The sequence below is a fragment of the Nannobrachium achirus genome (genome assembly GCF_963921795.1).
Source record: "Nannobrachium achirus genome assembly, chromosome: 13".
Lineage (NCBI taxonomy): Eukaryota > Metazoa > Chordata > Actinopteri > Myctophiformes > Myctophidae > Nannobrachium > Nannobrachium achirus.
In genome coordinates this window covers 11,386,459-11,405,834 of record NC_137833.1, presented here as the reverse complement: position 1 = coordinate 11,405,834, position 19,376 = coordinate 11,386,459, and the positions used below count along the sequence as shown (strand labels likewise).

Here is a 19,376-nt window from a genome sequence, read left to right as displayed (position 1 = left end):
GTCTGTGTGTGTGTGTTACGAGCTTGAGCTTGTAGATCTGTAATTGTGTTGCCATCTTTTTAAGTGTCTTTCAAAATGGACTGTTTCAATTATCAATTATTATAATCAATCAATTAAATTAGTTTGTTGTTGCACACCGTATTGCACGTATACGGTGTGTGTGTGTGTGTGTGTGTGTGTGTGTGTGTGTGTGTGTGTGTGTGTGTGTGTGTGTGCGCTGACTGAGAGAGTTGCATTACATCCCAGTAGGTAGGGTGTGTGTGTGTACAGTCTGCATCTGTGCATAGTTCCATCATGTAGTGTACCGTAAATGCTCTAATAATATCCTATATTTAATAAAGAACCGGACCTGCTTTAATTTCCGGGTGCGCAATTGAATTAAGTAATTAAGAGCCGACGCTCCAATAAGAGCCTCCTTTTTCCTCTTTTTTTTTACGTTACGTATCATTCAGGAGTACCTTTCTCCACTCTGTCTGACTGTCACTCACATCCCAAGCCAGCTGTTACGGTGATTTACCGTACACTGTCTACAAACTGCGCAGCGATATTTGGATGCCGCTCATTTCACGTTCCGTTTGGCAAAGACGGATGACTTTGGCAACTTACCGGGGCGCGTGCGTGTGCGTAGTCCTCGCGAACCTACACTCTTGTGGATGACGGCCGCACATGAGATCTTTAGCGTGGAAGTTTAATCCAAACAGTAAATGAAGCTCAATGAAGCTAATGCGGCTATACTAGTATCCATGCTAGTATCCTGTGGTTCCTGTTTACCAGGGAGAGTCGCATCTGAATGACGAAACGAGCCGCTGAGCTTGATGGGAAATGTAGTGTTTTTTTATTCCCCAGCAGTATGCTGTGTGGACTGTATTCTATTCTGATACACATTATGAGGAGCTGATTTTCAGTATGAATTGGTTAATGCAATACAATACAGCAGAATGTTATCTCTGTATGAGCCTTTCTATGATGATTTTCCAATAAAAACGCTTTTCTTTATAAATAACCTAATATATAATATATAATATTTATATTTTTTTCCAAAAATACGGTATCTAATAAAAAAAATCTGATCTGAATCATTCTGATATTTTTGAGAAATAGGAATAAAAGCCTTGTCTCTTATACTGTCCTGCTTCCAACAAGAGCCTGGTGCCCGCTACTCTTGAGACAAATAATAGCCCGGGTTCCTATAAGAGAATTTACGGTATATGAGCTAATTGGTCATTCTTTATTTTGTGTGTGTGTGTGTGTGTGTGTGTGTGTGTGTGTGTGTGTGTGCAGGTGGGTGGAGGTCCCGTGGAGGGCCTGGTGGAGGCTCTTCAGTCTCTGGGGCTGACGGAGGGGGTCCGACTGCTGCGACAGGTGGAGCTACAACAAGACAAACACGCCATGGGTAGGTCGCACGCACGCACGCACGCACACGCACCCACTCCAAGTAAGGAATGACAACTTTCACCTATCTATCCATAGACATCATACAATGTCCCTGTCAGGCAAAAACCACCTCTTATCTCCATATTCGAACTTTTTGATTTTTTTTTCCTAAATCAACTCCCTACATCAGTGGTTCTCAACCTTTTCAGCCCACAAAATAATCATATTTTAACTGGGGACTCCCACCCTGACGAGCACTAAGAGTTGAGGATTACATTTTGTATAACGAAGTTCTATTGTGAAAATAGTAGATCTATATGCTCATGTAGATCGGCTATTTTCACAATTTCTGCCTCCATAGTATTTGACAATTTGGCCAATGTTTAATTTGTCATTTTAGAGGTATTACAAAGTCCTTAAATTGTCACTTTAGAAATGTGCAGATACCCTCTACACTTAAACCTTATGTTGGTTTGTTTACTGTTGAGTGAGAAAACAATGTTTCACATTAAGTTAATCATCTGTGGACCCCCCAAAATAATTTGGGGAACCCCCCTAGGGGTCCCGACCCACAGGTTGAGAACCACTGCCCTACATGATCACACTACGGCGTCACACAAAAGCATCAAAAGCGTTTCAAGCTTGTAGATCTGCTACTTTGGGACATACAGTATTTACGCATTTACTCAACCACAACCTCTCCCGTGTTCTCTTTGACCAATCAGAAACCACTGTAGACAGCGGCTTCAGCAGTCAGCCACTGGACGAGGACGAGGAGGCGGGGCCACCCCTAGCCAATCAGTGATGAGGACGAGGAGGTGGACGAATCAGTGAGCGCCGGGAAGAGGCTGTCATAATAACCGCCAAGGATTACACAAAAGAAGGACAGTCACTTGGTCGTTGGCGATTCAGTTTGCCTCCCGGTGCGTCTACAGCTGTATACTGTAGCACAGAACGTCTTATCTTTGGTTATATAATCCTTGAAAAAGAATCAGGATCAAAACATTTTCCAAAAGCACCTTTAAGAAAGGCCTTCATCTCACTGTGGAACAGAAGGCATCCTGATGTCTCTATGTACAAACCAGACCCTGTTCAGATGTTCTAAAACTTTATTTATCAGCCCATGGAGTAACGCAGCTAGCTCTGGTCCATAGCGTTAGTGGAGTTCTCCCTAAAGCTATGTTCCTCTAGCCTCGCAGGCCATCCCGAGCTACGTCATCACCAATGTGCTTCCTTTCTCGGTCTGGTGTCCCTCCCATCGAGTCTCTTTATGAGAACTTTGGTTTCAAATTTCCAATCAAAAGGCTGCATTTCGAGCGAACCCGCCTCACACCGCTCCTGATTGGTCGAGTAGCTGCTACAGCTCTCGCATTTTGTAAACAAACATGGCGGACCCCATGTCCGACGCGAGTTCACAAATCGCAAATAAAAGTTTTATCTGAAATCAACGGCATCTCATCTCAACTTGAAAACGAACAACAGTTTACACCTTTGGAATTTCTGTCTGGAAAAGACGTATTTGATGTTCTCCCGACGATGTTTTGATGCGCTGACTGGACCGGTCAGTCAAAGTGAGTAACTACGTCATCGCGTAATGCGTTGTCTATGGAGAACTCCCAGACTCTCCTTTTGGAGAGTCTGGCTGTTGCGAGGCTAATGTTCCTCTACCTCCGCCCCGGCTTGGCAAAACCGGAGAGCCCCGTCGTCAGGTCGGAAAATAACAAAAACAGTTTTGCCCCTCACCAAACCAAAGGTATCAGTGGGGAGTTAAAAGCGTAGTCTACTTAGTGGACGCAGCCTGGGCCCCCCATGACATGCTTAAAATACATTTGGAGAAATGAAAAATATTCCAAGCCGGGGCGGAGGTAGTGGAACATAGCGTTAGGGAGAACTCCGCTAACGCTATGGACCAGAGCTATAACGCAGCATACAACCTCCTCATCTTGAACAGCTCCCTGTGGAGAGGTTTGACATTTTTCTTAACCACTTAAACCCTATATGATTTACCAGAGTCCCGATCAGGACTCTAATCTAGTGTATTTTCAGTTTCCTGTTATTGTGGGGTGAGCTTGTTGATCTGCTATGTGAAGGCCTCCCCCACCACACAGGTGTTTCTGTGGTTAATGCTTTGCTCAGTGGCAACATGGACAACAGGGATGGGCTATTGTTGGGCATAACTCCAATCCTAATGCCACACTTTTTTTTTTTTTATGTTTTTTATCCCACGTTTTTGCAACGCATTTTTTTTTCTCACCCGGTGACTACCTAACCTGTAGTCCACTCTCCCCCTGCCGCGCCAGGGGACATTGGGGAGCACCCGGCTGGCTAGGGGGAGGTAGTATAGAAACCAGGACTACTGCATGTTTTTGTGTGAGGGCCTATGCCCAAGGAGACACAGGGAGAACATGCAAACTCACCACAGAAAGGCCCTATCGCCAACCCCACCTAGGGTGTGGGTGCTGATGACGCAGGTGGAGGAACACGCACCCAGCTTCCCCCGGTGGGAATCGAACCCAGGACCTTCGAGCTGTGAGGCGAAGTGCTAACCACTGCACCACCGTGCCGACATCCCACAACCTTTTAATGCCTTACTCCAACCTGAATATTTTCCTAAGGGGAAGACTGCGTTTCTTTGGCAATTTTTGGCCAAGCAAATACAAAACACATGGCCATGATTAACACATATTATTTAATTGAAATTTTCGTTTTCTCTCTCACACACACACACACACACACACACACACACACACACACACACACACACACACACACACACACACAGAGTTCTGAATGGATTTGGATTTTTTTCTGTCTCCGTTATTTTACAAACCGATGATATTAACCACTTTAACCCTGGCTTGTCATTATTCTAGGCCAACACTGTCAAAACCTTTCAAATCATTTCGAAATGTTTTCAATTTATTTAGGTTTTTAAGCGATTTCTTTCTTAATTTCTTTTTTAATTTACAAAATGAAAATAGGGCTTAAGTGGTTAAAAGTTAATCGTTACGAGCGACTGGAAAAACTCTGACTTTGCTTCCAAAATGTTTTACATTTTACAAAACTATGGATTTTAGCTCCTCAACATGTGCCGGCTGTGGTTATTTGGATTATGTTTTACTAATACTGTGTATTTGTTGAGTTTCTCACCTTAACCAAATACAGTTTTACAGCCTTGAAAAATATGCATAATGAAGTATATTTTGGAATTTATTCAGCATTTATTTACGATGTTCAGATGGTTTATCATAATATTGCCGTCCTTTTGAATGTCTACGTTTCATTTTGAATTCCTTCTTTGTTGAATAAAGAAACATGTCTTTAACGTCCAAGCATCCTCCTTTGAAAATGACCTCATTTCTTCTATCCTATTCAAACGGTTTATTTATGCCCATCAACAGGGGTGTCGCACCAAATTCTGGGCCCTGGGTACAAGGATTCACTGCGGGGCCCCCTTCATAGCCCATTTAGACCGGGAACGTATTATTTTGTGCTTTAACTATTGAAAAATAGCAGATATACAAACTCACAGCGGGGCACTGAGTGCAGCACTGCAACCTTGTAGATCTGCTATTTTTATAAAATCGTGCAAATGTCTTTGAATAGTTCAAATCCTTCTAAGGTTTTTTGAAAAACCTATGTTTCCATGTCAGTGGCGCTCAAACGTTTTCATGTGAAGGACCCCCGAAAGGATATGTATTTGGCCACGGACCCCCATATCAAAATATTTAGTTCCAGGGACCCCCAGAAGCAAAGTTTGAGTTACAAATGTTTGTGCGTTTTACTTTGAAATGTTTTTGAGATATTTAACTTTTAAAACTTAAATCTGAAAACTTTGGCACCTCACTTTTCCTTCATACTTTAACCTATAGTAACTTGATTCACAATTCAAAGATTCCACCTTACTGTGGACATGCATGCTTGAGATTTTTACTTTGAAATAATTTGTAGTTTTTGAAATATTTAGCTTTAAGAGCTCAATGCATTGTCAATGACAATGGCTATTTAAAGGAGAGTACATTTTAAATGAGCCATTACTTGGACCTTTTCAAGGAGTTACACTTGAATTCCGCCCTTGTCGTTTTATGCCCAAAAATGTCTTATTTTTATTATTCCCAGTGTATTTTTCCACCCCAAAAAATACAATTCATTAACTTTAAGCCTTGGTTTTCATTTCTGTGATTTTCTGAGTGAGTGTGTCCGAACGCGTCTAGCAGATTACCAAGCGTGTTTAGGAAGGGAGCGCTCGTTTTATGGTTAGATGTCACAGTTATTGTCCACGACATTCAGTTATTGTCCACGACATTGCAAGCGGCGCGAAGGCCAGCGGACCTTGGTCCTGCTCTTCGCGCCCGAGCGCCGCAGGCGCGAGTGCCCGCGAAGAGTTACGAAGCCGTGGTGAATGCAATCGTTATATTTACGGCCTGGGCAAGCGCACGATAAACGCAATGATAATTGGGTTTTGGTGCACCTCGCGCGGTCCAAGTGACTACAACAGGGCGCTCCCTACGTCCGGTTCAGCCAATCACAGGGGGCTCGGCGGGGACAGGAACTTGTACAAGCTTGGGTATCCGCAAGACGCTGTCCGAACAGTTCTCTCCTGAAAAGGGGACTGGTGTGATGTCACACCAGGGCCCATTTCCTATTGGACCCCCTCGAGAAGGGGGCATTACTTTTTGGGAGGCTATATTTTATTGAGACTAGGCCTATATGAGGTGGAACCATGAGGTAAAGTGGTACTAAAATTGGAACGATACAGAGAAGATAAGTATGGTGCCATGCTAAAATTGGAACGATGGCGCCATAGTATCAAAGACAAATGTGGTCTAGAACCGCAAACCGTGAGCTTACAAACCACTGACATAGGTCTGGTGCCACAGAAGCATGAAAAGCTTTATCATTAACCATCACTATAGTAATTAATTAGTACCTTAGAAGAGCACACAGGTCTCGATCATATAACTGTTAATGTGCGTTCTGAATTGCTTAATGTTTTGATGCAATCTGTTATAGAAATTTAACATTTGGCTAGTGTCGTTAAAACACAGGGACTGTGTTTTATTTTGTAGCATTATTTCAGTGTGTCCTGTTGTTTTTTAGGTTTTACTTTATTCTTGTGTTCCTTTCATTCTGTAGGCATTATTGTTCCTATGTTTCCTGTTCTACTCTGTTACTGTCTTATCTCACCTCCCTGTGCTTGCTAGTTTTCTCCACCTGTGTCCTGTTAGTCTCTTAGCCAATCCCTGTGTTGATTGTCAGTTGTGTTCACCTGTGTCTGGTTAACCCTGTGAGTATTTAAACCCTCAGTTTCTTAAGCTCTCTGCCAGTATGCTTACACAGTGTTCAGCTGCAGTAGCTATGATTTAGTGGTCTCAATATATGCCTATGTTTATTCTTGTGAACGTGCGTTTGGTGGAAAAAAAACATTGTTTATTAGATCTGCTCTGCCTCTTGACTAACATTTGAGTCACACCCTGACTAAAAGGGGTTTAGTATGTTTTATGGGAGTAATCTATGAAAAATGTCACTTAACGTCATGCTAAAAAAATAATGTCATACTTTCTTGTGAGGCTAAATTGTTTGCAGTACAGCTATCAGTTGTTTGTTTAAATAATTAGTTTTTTGCAATAAATACATAAAATGGAAGTGGTAGTCAATTTACGTAATTTATTAGAACAGCTCAAAGCAATGCAGTTCAGAAGTTTTCTTGAATAAACTTAATTTAGCTAATCAATGAAGCTATGGTTATAATACTACAACTAGTTGCAAACATAGTCATATTTTTTTATTCAAAAGTGAAAACCGCAAATTGCACTTGATTTAACAAAAAACATTTTAAAAAAATAAATTGAAACTGCTATAGTCTTTCTTGATCATCTGAAACTAATAAAATGTGCTTTCAATGAACGTGTAAATCTGGGTGTTCTAATAAGATGGTTTTAAAGAACAACCTAAATTGCAGTTGTCATAATGAACCCTGCTCATATGAGGGTGTATCTAGTAGATTCAGTCACTCTGTCAGGGGTAGAGGTGTTTGCTGTGGATTTTCATCTATTGACCTGCAGGCTGCAGGCTCTCCTTTTCACTTTAAATATAACCTCCAACCAGATTTCAGTGTGAAAGTCCTGGTGGTGCAGTGGTAAAGCAGAGGACTCACAACTTGAAGGTTGTGGGTTTGAATCTGACTGTTGGAAAATCTTGAATTTTGGTCTTTTTAAGGCGAAGCGCATGGAATCAGCCCACCTCCCTCGTCAACCCCTTTTAGCTCTGGTAGGAGAGGGCGGAGCCCAACCTTTTCTTCACGCCTTCTTTTAACTCCGGTAGGAGAGGGTGGAGCATAGATAAAGCCCACCTCTAGGGGGAGGTGTTCAGGAAATGTACATATTAATTATATAATTAATTATCTTTATTGTATGTTTTTTTTAGGCATTTGTTAGTGTGGAATTATGTTTATACCCCATCGCAAGTTTTTACTTCATCCCTTCTTATACTTATTATTTTATTGGGTTTTTGATCTTCTTATACTTATTATTTTATTGGGTTTTTGATATTTTTGTTGTAGTTTGAGTTGTTTTATTTGAGTTGACTTTTAGTTTTGTTTGAGCTTTGAATCTTTAGTTTTGTATGAGCTTTGAACCTACAACCTTTGGTAGATGAACCTTGGATTCATCTTTTGAGCCACGCTGGCATAGGAGGACAATCGGGAATGTTATATTTAACCCACCTTTTAGAATTCAAATGGACAGTGAAAATGTTTATCTTGGGATTCGAACCCCAGATCTTCCGTAGATAAGCCCTAGACTTATGTCTTGTGCCATGCTGACATGAAGAATTAATCAGGAATGTTATATTTAACCCACCTTTTAGAATTCAAATGGACAGTGAAAATGTTTATCTTGAGTTTCGAACCCCAGATCCTTCGTATATAAACCCTAGACTTATGTCTTGTGCCATGCTGACATGAAGATTTAATCAGGAAAGTAATATTTAACCCACCTTTTAGAATTCAAATGGACAGTGAAAATGTTTATCTTGGGTTTCAAACCCCAGATCTTTCGAATATAAACCCTAGACTTATGTCTTGTGCCATGCTGACATGAAGAATCAATCAGGAAAGTAATATTTAACCCACCTTTTAGAATTCAAATGGACAGTAAATGGACAGTGAAAATGTTTGCATTTTTTACATCAGCCTTTTATAGCGCCACCATGAGGCTGTTTTTTGACAAACACATTTTTGACACTTCACTGTCTCTGAAGCCAACTTGTCCACTCACCTTGGATTGCGTTTGACCCCGATCATTCATAACCACCTAATTCAAAACCACCCAATGCACACCCACAACCAACATACCACACCTGGTGGAGACCTGTGCTCGGAAGAGCACTGCTTCTAGTTTCTTCTCGCATTCTGCAGGGCTTTCACACATTATACTCATTGAAATCTGGAGTAATAGCATTGACAGATGGAACACACACCCATTTGCTTCACTCGTCTCTGAAAACGCTCCATTCACGCCAACGTGGTGTGGCTTAGAACAGTGGTTTTCAACCAGAGGTCCAGGGACCACCAGTGGTCCTTGAGGGGGTTCCAGGTGGTCCCCAGCTAAATGATGGAGAGTTGATAACCAAATGGACCCCCTTATAGATCGTTGACTCTTGTTTCATTTTTCATTTAATGCTCTCAAGAGTTGCATTATTTTTAAACATCTGCATTATTAATTTATAAGAAGTTTACACAATTAGAGAATTAATAAAAACATGTATTTTGGTCAAGGTGGGCCAGTTATCTCTCCTATGGTTTAAACATCAATACAGCACGGGATTGTGGACAAAATTGTGTGCAACGATAACAAAATATTTTAAGTTTTGGGTCTGAGAGGCCAAAGGCCTTATCATAGTCCCAAGGTGATAGCTCATCACCCCACCCTGGTGTAGGTTTCTAGAGGCTGGTGTATCACCTAGATACCTCTTCACCCGTTTAGGTGATAGCTAGAAAACTACACCAAGGTGGGGTGATGAGCTATCACCTTGGACTATGATAAGGCCTTAGATCTCATCGAATGGTGGTTCGTGGCTCAAATGCTGAATACATGAAAAAGGTTGAAAACCACTGGCTTAGAAATAAAGGCTGTTCTCTTTAGTGTACTCTGCCACCCACTAGTGGCCACATCACGCCAGTACATCGTTTGAAGCCAATAAGAAAGCCAAGCCTGAGAAGAGATTAACTTGCTTTACCAGCAGCAGTCAAGATTTACAATTAACTCAACATTTTTACATTCTTTTGTTTTTGTACATTTACTATATATAGTATGGTTGGTGATGCGGAGGGTACAAACCGCTGTTCGAGAAGTCCCATTTGTTTTTATATGTGTTCTTTTTTTCTTTTTTTTTACATGCGCACTGCACTGTTTGCGGTACACCTCTCTCTCCAGCCATAAGAGGAATAATTTGGTAAAGTTCCAGTAATACTAGTTGTGGTTACATACTGTAGACGCAGAGGGGAACTTCTATCATGACTATAGCACTGTACAGAGGTTTCTCCATGAATGTTTCCTCCACTACGTGGTGGACATTTTGAGGAAAGCAACCATTTCTGGGTGACATGGAGCTGGGAGTTGGGATGGGGACACAAGTTGGCTCTTTTCAGTACCGGAACCTTCTTTTAACCTGAAACCTCCAAGGCCGTGTGAAGTTCTGTGTTTTTGTTTTGTTGGGTTTGTTCATGTTTCCATTTTAAGTAGAACACACCTGAAGGGGGAGGTGACTCGGGTGAGTCAATGTAAATGTCAAGGACCCTCCCTTAACTCTTCTTGACAAAATGGTACCAAATGGACCCTAAGGCTAGGGCTCCACCAAAATGACGGCGTCGTGCCGGCGTCGGACGGCGTAAAAAAATGAACCGGGGCGAATTTGAGCGTCCGACGCGGACGTTGACGTCGGCAGTGGAGCACCCTTCATTGATTAAAACGGGAGCGTTCCCAGCGTTGACGTTGACGCGACGCTCGACGCGCCCGGTGGAGCCGGGGGGTAACGGGTATTGCTGAGTTATAGACATAAATGGCTGTCCATACTCTCTTCGACCACCGAACCTTTCGTCGGTGTGTCGCTGAGATAAGTCATGGAAAAAATAATAATAAAAGCAGCAAAAGAAAAAAAAATAGCATGTGATGATGTGATGTGTTTTTTTTTAACCATTTTGAACCAAGTACACGTTCTGGGTTCCTCAAACTCAAGAATCGGTACAGCTAACGGGGGCCCAAATTGGAACGCTAATCCGAAACCCGAGCTGTACTAGCGTTATGGAAACGAACCCAAGAGTTTGTCGTGAAATACGATAAGACTGTGGGGGAAATCTCGCAGGTTAATCTGCTGAAACATCTCAGGTTGGGGACAAAGTATGCGTGAATTTGAGGTTAAATGTAGGGAGTGGCAATTGCCAGTGCCTGACGCCCCTACCGCCAGGCTGAAATGGTCACTCCCCTCCATTCTTCCACCAGTACCACTGGAGCTAAACGCTCTCAAAGCATATCCTCAGTACATGTGTTGGCGACGCCGTCGTCGACCTGAGGCATCCTTCATTGCGTCCCTCTCGTCAAAATGTCCTTTGCCGGAGGGAAGGAGGAAGGGAGGGAGGGAAAAAAACAAAGATAATGACCACAAAATTATTTCTGAGTATTAAAAATAGAAGTGACAGTTTCTTCATGTTTGGAACAGTCCTTTATACATGTGTCTGTTGTTCAGTGACAGTCCGTTGTTTGTGAGGCTTGGTGGCGACAACAACAGCCTCCCGTACATTTAATTAACCACAGTTAATAAGGTAATGTGACACAGACCTGCCCCGGGGATTACATTTGAGGTTTGAAAACCTGGATTCAAAGACGCGTTGTACAGTATACGTCTTCGAACCCGTCTTTCTTGTGTCCTTGCCAGTCTCTGTGTGTTTTAGGTAATAAGCAGAGAGTTGTCCTCTTGTCCGCAAGACTATAAGTCTCAGTGAGATGATAGTGCTGAAGTTGACATGATTTGAAATCCTCCCGTTGTCACCAGATCCTGATCCTATTGCCTCTCCTTCCACCAGAGGGCACTGTTTGTTTGCGGCAAAACTCAAAGAGGTGTGTGTGTGTGTGTGTGTGTGTGTGTGTGTGTGTGTGTGTGTGTGTGTGTGTGCGCGTGCGTGTGTGCTTGTATTACTATGCTTGTGAGGTCCTAATGTTCCCACAAGTATTTGAGAACTAGACATTGTGAGGACCATTTTCCTGGTTGAAAGGGGTCATGGGGTTGGAATTAAGAGTTAATATGATTTATACTTAGTTGCGTACCAGTGTCATGCAAAAAAAAAGTAGCTGATTTATAAGATCACAATTCTTCACAGCTTGTAGACCTGCATTTATTTTTTTCAGCTTTAGGCTTATGGTTTTTTTAAATCACCGTCTTTAAATTATTGTCCTCACAAGTAATAGTAATACAAAACTGTGTGTGTGTGTGTGTGTGTGTGTGTGTGTGTGTGTGTGTGCGCGTGTGGGTGTACATGTGACAGAGAGCAATAAGAGTCTTATCAAATCAGATTTGAGGCAATCGTCATGACACATACAGTACATACAGTATGATCAGGAGTTGATATGCATGGACATGTGTCCCACCCAAATAAGAGGCGGTATCCAACACGTCCCAGTACCTAGATAGTTTTAAAAAATAATAACAATTATATATTCTATGAACTATTAGATCGTCTACGGTCCAGACAGTATGCTATGTAGGTCCGTTTGCCCCCTTTAAATTCCAGCAGGAAGCAACACAAACCAAAGGGCGAGACAGACACACAGAGTATGGCCACAGTAGAACTGCTCCTGACCCTTATTTTATACTTTGGATTTTTTTTACCTCGGCTTAAAAAAAAAAGTAATAATTTAGAACAGTGGTTCTCAAACTTTTAGAACAGTTCTTCCCAAAACCTTTTGGCTCAAGACCCAAAAGAGAAATTAGACTTTTGCCCGGGACCCAAACTAGTGAAATCAGCCGATCTACAAGCTCACAAACGTGACGCGAAGCGACGCTAATTCATGGAATTTCTTAGATTTCTCTTTGATTTATTTCCTGGAAAAAAAAGGCTATTTGGGGAATGTTTTTTGAAAATATTTGGAATAATAATAATAATTAAAAAAAATAAATGTAGGAAACAAAAAAAATCCTATAAAAATCTTTTTTGAGACCCTCAAATGGGTCCTGACCAACTGTTTGGGGGTTCCTTTACATGAAAATGTTTGAGAACCACTGAGCATGGGGAGACTAAACCACTTAAACCCCTATTGTGGTTGAGCGGTGTCCCACAGGGCTCGACACTAGTGTATGTTCTGTTATCCGTCATCGTGGGGGGAGGCTTTCGCTCAGAAGTAGCCACAACCGCTATACTGCGTTGTGAGCCAGTGTTGATTTTGACAGCAAATGCTGATTTGGTTTTAGTTGTTTTAATAGAATGCCATTTGTTTTTTTAGTCTCATTTTAGTCATCTGAAATGTTTAAGTGTTAGTCTAGTTTTAGTTGACTAAATATCCAATTTTAGTTGACTAAATCTACAGTTGATTTAGTCGACTGAGATGCATCTTGGCAGGCCATGATGGCATCTTAACGACTGATTTAAACTTAGCTGCATGCCGAAAATAGCAGATCTACAAGCTCACAACAGCTATATTCGGAACATTACACCTGCGTTCGACTGGATCTCTTCTCCACCAGTCCCTCCCTGACAATTTAGTCAAGCTTTTATTTGTTGACGAAATTATAGCCGATGAAGGTAGCCGATGGTAATTTTTCGTCATAGATTTTAGCCGACAAAATCAACACTATCAACTATGTCGATCTGCTGTTTTCCTTTGCGAAAGCCTCCCTCCACTACACAGGACGGATGCTGGGGGCTCAAGTAGTTAATAATAAACGCTCCTGGCCAAAGCTGCGTCGAGGCTATAGCGGGAAAAACCGCGGAGGCGGAGTTGAGTTGTGTGTTTGTTTCATGGGCTCCACTCATCATCCTTCCCCTGCTTCATCTCGTCTGTGACGCGGAGGCTGTGACTCCTGTTGACTCCAAATGCATTGTGGGGGCGTTTTTTTTTTTTTTCTTCTCTTTCCGTCCTGGCCAGAGGGAGGGGGAGAGAAAATGAGGGGGGGGGGGGCGTTGTTGTTGGCGGTTTGTACGGCCGCTAAGTCGACGGCAGGCAGGGTCCTTATGCATGCTCCCGTTGCCGCGGGCAACAGTCCCACGCTCTGTAGCTTGTGTGTCCGCGTCGCTGGCTGGTCAGTCGGCATGGCAACCGTGCCTCCGACGTTTGCAGAGGGGGCTCCATTCCACCGCCTATGATTCAGTTTGGTGAAATCTCTGAAGTCTTGTTGTTGTTGATGTTAGAGCAGCATTTTACAGTTTATTTATATACTCCCGTCGCGCAAGCGTGCCGCTCGCCGAAAAAGAGCTGATCTACGAGCTTGTTCGAGAACAGAACTCTACAACATGGGTCTTCGACGTTTTCAGGCCAACTGAAACTTGAACCGTCAATACTTAATGAACTTGACCTTTCACTCTGTACTTAGTCTGCTCTTTTTCCTCTCTACACCAAAGCTCTTAGCCGATCTAGATCTGCTATTTTTGGTTAAAGTTCTCAGAATATGGACACTAGGGTTCAAGTGGAATCACACAAAGATTTGGAGGACCCCCTGTTGAAGACCCATGCTCCACAAGAACAAGATGGACAAGCTTGTGGATCCGTGGATCTTTTTGGCGAGCGACATAGCGGTGCACAACGGACGTACTGTATAGTCACCGTCTTAAAGGGAAACCAGCTTTTTGGATGGCGGCTAAAGACGCTGCCCCAGTAATCAGAAGGTAATCAGTTCTGTGCCCCCCCCCCCCCCCCACCCCGAAGTGCCTTTGAGCAAGAGGTTGAACCCACAACCATCTCTCTCTGTGAGCTGCTCCCTGCACAGGAGCATCAGCAAAGTACAGCAGATACATGAAGCTCCACAAAACAACACTGGTTTGGGTGACAATTACCTTCACCTCTCCCTTAAACTGAACCTTGTAAATCAGTGGCTCTCAAAAGCAGGGGTCCAGGGGCTCCCTGGGGTCCTTGAGACAGCTAAGTGATTGATAGTCAGAGGAAGCCAAATGGATTGACCCTTATAGGTATGTAACTTTGAGCGTGTACAAGAAAATGCGACCAAATTCCATTTGGTTCCATTTCTACACCCTCAAAAAAAGAAAAAGAAATGGGGGTTTGACTCTGTGGCCTAATGCACACCAAACAGGGGGGGGGGGGGTCCTTGGAAAATAAAAAAAAGCCTGAGAACCACTGTTGCAAAGGAATACAATAGCTGAAAAAAGAATGGCTTTCTGTCTCCTACAAATAAACAACAACAAAAAAACGTTTGGTCCAAAAACCGTTATGGTCACAAAATGTTGACAGGATTTAAAGACATAAGTCTGTTCGGAACGCAGGTGAGACATACGCATATCTCCACCTGCACTCCTTTTCTCTTGTCCTTCATTTGTTTCCAGACTCATGTCCATCACCAGTGCTTTTCCTTTGTCTCTCGACTCTGTCCTTCCAGGCAAGACGGGACGGTATCGCCAGGAAGAAAACGTCCCGGCTATTACCCATAGTTCCCCAGTGCCGTTTCATAAACACGCACCGTGTTTCCGGGACGTCCCGGTGGCTTCCATCCGTACCGGCCCCCGGCACACGTCTGTACCGACGCTGGTATCACAGGTTCCAATTCCAACGCTGTGCCCAGCTTTCCCTTTTCTTTGTCTAGCTTCACTGTACCGTTAACCTGTCTCTCTCTACGGTTCCTATCTCTCATTAGTGTTCCACTAACCTGTCTCCTTTTACTGTTCCACTAAGCCGTCTCTTTTTACCGTTCCACTGACCTGTCTCTTTCCTGTACAATTAAATTGTCTCTCTTTCCTGTTCAACTAACATGTCCCTCTTTCCCGAACAATTAGCCAGTTTCTCTCTGCCGTTCCACTAACATGTCTCTCTCTCTCTCTCTCTCTTTCCTGTCTCTCTGTACTGTCAAATAAAAGCCTGGGAAAATAAGCTTGTAAAAAAATAAATAACTCAAACATTGCAGCCATACAGTCCAGCCCTACGGCGCCTCTCCCTGCTTGGCGGGCGCCTGGTTTTGGTTGGCTTTCAGGGATTCTGAGGAGCGCTTCTTCTTACTGCCCTCTCTGACGGAGGAGGACCTGGACGTCCGGTGGTTGTCCTTGTCCTATAGGATGGCAGGGAGGAAACATGGCCGGATTAAAGCAAAATATAATCTCAAAACCGTTTAACTTTTTGTACGACCAACAACTCTTAATATAAACAAACACACCAGTGCTGCTCCCTAAACAATTAACACTTCTACTGCCTCTTATTTTGAAGGGATGCTTGGTGCCTTGGTGCCGCGCCGATTCCTCCGTAGGCCTCCGCTATTATTTTGAAGGGCCGGGCGGGGTTGTTTTAGTTTTTTTGGATTATCACTTGACTGCAATGTTTACGTCATCTAGTAACATGACTGCGTGGGCCCAGAAAATAAACATGGCTGCGCCCAGCCGAGTGCAATTTGTACTGTAAACAGGCCACCCTTTGGATCAAAATGTCTCTTTTTGAGTAAATGAAGTCTCTTTATGGGCCTCTCAATGGATTTACTATGGAGGAGGTTCACTTCGCGTGCACGCCCAACGTGCGTTGTAAACAAGTCGCGGGATTTACCGATGCACAGTGGACCACGGAGCCGTACAGTAAGTCATAATATATTTACTGTATTTACAGTAAGATTGACGGTGAGCGCTGTCAACAGCACCATGATTTTAACCCTTTAAATGACGGTGAGGACTGTCAACGGCAGCAGAACTGTTAACAAAATAATTCTGTGACATTATTATTTTTTTCTTTTTTGTAAAAGTGCCAACCAGGTGAAGAAATAACATTGAAGCGCACCATGAATGGCCTAGTTTTGAGTGGAACCAGAAAACTGCTATGGCCTATAAGTCACAGGCCGACTGTCCTGTACGGTACTTTACCTTGTCCTTGTCCTTGGGGCCGCTGGGCTGGCTGGACGAGGAGCCGCTCTCCTGGGTCAGAGAGGGGCTGGAGTGGGTTCTCTGCAGCCCTGAGTCCTCAAACAGCTTGGCCTCGAACGCAGACAGGTCCTTGTCGTTTACGCCCAGACGGAGCTTGGCGCGGAGCAGCATGGCGTAGGTCCCGTACCGCGTTTTCTGTTCCGGGGGAGAGAGAGAGAGAGAGAGAGAGAGAGAGAGAGAGAGAGTACCGTACTTTATAAACTGTTTGCAAAAGACAAGGCAGGGCGGCACAGATTTATACAAAAGAATGCTAAAAGGTTTACATTAACATTCACTGCCATTGACAGATTTGTGACAGATTTTTTAGTAAGCCCACAGCACCATCGATGGATTTTGACATCAATGAAAAACCGGACCTACATCCGTTTCCTGTTAAAAATGTTCACAGAATTGTGTTTTTCTCCGCTTCCGTGTTCTCGCTATAGCATGTGATTTACAGGACAACAATTTGTAGCTTTGCAGCTGAATTTGAAGCTAACTCAACTTGGATTGACGCTTTGGTAGTCTCGCGTGGCCAGACTGTTGCCTCCAACAATGTTCAAATGCTTCCGTCATACATAATCTATTAGGCTATAGAATTTAGAGATGGTGGAACAGTGTTCTGGCTACGCAAGACTATAGCGTTGGTATCTGTTGTCGCTTTGTTAGCGGCCACAAACGTTGGACGCAGCTCTGAACTGTATCTTCACGCCGCTGGCTTCCATTTAAAATGGATGGTAGAGGACTGTAGCTTTGTATCTGCCAATGTGAATGCAGCATCACAGCAAGTACAGTACATGTGACATGTTCCCATTTGGTCCGTCAATGATAAACTACAGTTATGAATCTAATGCCTGCGCACGTACGTACACACACACACACACACACACACACACACACACACACACACACACACACACACACACACACACACACACACACACACACACACACACACACACACACACACACACACACACACACCCCTTGTGTGAACAGTGTGAACACAGTAATGGTGCAGTGGGAAACAGGACATGAAATTGGACAGTGATGATTGCTATGTCCATGAGTCATGTGCGTGCGTACGTGCGTGCGTACTCGTATTACTCTACTTGTGAGGGCCATAAGTAGAGTAGAAGTAGAATGTGAGAAATTGAGACATTATTGGGAAGAGAAATTGTTGTTTTATGGTTAGAAATAAACATTTTCACATTTAGATTACATTAGAAAATAATTCAACTATAACCTCTAAATGCCTAATTGTAACAATTTAGAGGTTATAATTTAGATTCATGCCTGATTCATATATGCATTCCGGTGTCGCAAATAGCCAAGGTGAAGATCTGATATTTTCTGCTGCATGGTTAGGCTTAAAAAAAGAAATACCCCCCCCCCCCCCCCCTCCCGCAAAAAACTGCACAAACGGTAGTCATAAAATTGTTAATACAAACGTGTGTGTGTGTGTGTGTGTTGTGTATATGTGTGTGTAATGAGATAGCACGGCTGAGGTGCTGGACAAAAGAACAAAGCTCCATACAAAAGGGAAAAGACTTCTTCCACACACCACCAGACCTTTGCAGTATTCACTGTAATGAGCCTTCAGTGTGTTCCACCTTCAACAGACCCACAGCTCACTAAAGTTAAGTTCCTCTTCACACGGTGACGTGACTATGCTTAAAGACCATTTAGAACGGGTACACATTATTGTGTATCATTATTTTATGCTGTAACTATTGAAAAATAGCAGATCTACAAGCTCGGTGCCGCGCTGCGAGCTTGTAGATCTGCTATTTTTGAAAAATCGTGAAACTTGGATTTTGACCCGATTCTATAAGTGTCGGTGTGTGTAAAGTAACTAAGTACGTTGTTTACTCAAGTACTGTACCTAGGTACAATTTTGAGGTTTTGGTATTACAATATTACAATATAACATGTACTGTTTGTATATATAATACATTCTGCACTCGTCCACCGTTGGAGTGTGTCATTTATAAACACTATGGGAGGAGGAGGATGAGTCTCATCACCACCGGCGCTGTACTGTAACACCACTGCACTACAGCAGCGGTTCTCTACCTTTATAGCCCGCGAACCCCAAAATAATCACATTTTAACTATTTAACTGACGAGCACTAAGACTTGAGGCATTACATTTTGTATAACACGGTTCTATCGTGAAAATAGCAAATCTACATTCTCACAACATGCTATTTTCACTATTTCTGCTTCTAATATTTGGCAATTTGGCCAGGTTTAATTTGATATTTTAGTCCTCAAAGTTCTCAAACGTTATACTTGACTTGGTGCAATGGTCAAGATCTGGAGCTCTTTTCTTTTTTATATTCAATATTTACATTTTGTGACTAGATAGACTAGGCTGTAAACAAGGTGTCAGGCTGACAACGGCCAAAACGATTATTTGATTATTATTTTACGCTTTTTGTGAACATTTTTGAATAGAAACACATATATGAAGCTTATATTTCTTTTTATGAAATATTTTCGAAACATTATTTTTATTTTATCATCTGCTTTTCAAGAAAAAGTTGACTATAGCTCCTTTAAAGTATGCTTACAAGATTGTCCCATTGGAACACTAATTGAATGAAAGCACCAAAGTCACTCCAGAAAGTCCTTGTCTCTCTTCTCCCTGTTGGCTCCCAAGCTGTGCAATGACCTCACCCTGGCACTGAGCACTGTACAGTACAGTCACTGCCCAGTTTACACCGCAGTCTGAACACTCTACTGCAGGGGTCTTCAACGTGTTCAGGCCAAGGACCCCTTAGCTGAGAGGGAGATGAAGCAGGGACCCCCACTAGAGCCTATACATTGTATACCATTGTGTTGCAGATTTTCATCGACTTGTTTGACAGCACTGTCATCAGTCTATGTTGGATTTGTGTTC

At 42.9% G+C, this 19,376-nt stretch overlaps 2 protein-coding genes across 2 annotated transcripts in view; one reads left to right on the top strand and one right to left on the bottom strand.

The window, feature by feature from the left end:
- nfkb2 (nuclear factor of kappa light polypeptide gene enhancer in B-cells 2 (p49/p100)) overlaps positions 1 to 4,699 on the top strand; it is a 39,950-nt gene extending 35,251 nt beyond the window's left edge. The window contains exons 22-23 of the mRNA XM_080741105.1: positions 1,282 to 1,393; positions 2,100 to 4,699. Of these exons, the coding sequence (XP_080597231.1) occupies positions 1,282 to 1,393; positions 2,100 to 2,179 (192 nt within the window). The 3' untranslated portion in view covers positions 2,180 to 4,699. The remainder of the gene's footprint in view (positions 1 to 1,281; positions 1,394 to 2,099) is intronic.
- A 10,811-nt stretch (positions 4,700 to 15,510) lies between these two features.
- The window catches only part of psda (pleckstrin and Sec7 domain containing a), a gene marked incomplete at its 3' end in the record, with an annotated part of 109,688 nt that continues 105,822 nt past the window's right edge, over positions 15,511 to 19,376 (bottom strand). Inside the window, exons 19-20 of the mRNA XM_080740562.1 lie at positions 16,433 to 16,627; positions 15,511 to 15,636 (exon numbers count right to left, since the gene is read on the bottom strand). Of these exons, the coding sequence (XP_080596688.1) occupies positions 15,511 to 15,636; positions 16,433 to 16,627 (321 nt within the window). The remainder of the gene's footprint in view (positions 15,637 to 16,432; positions 16,628 to 19,376) is intronic.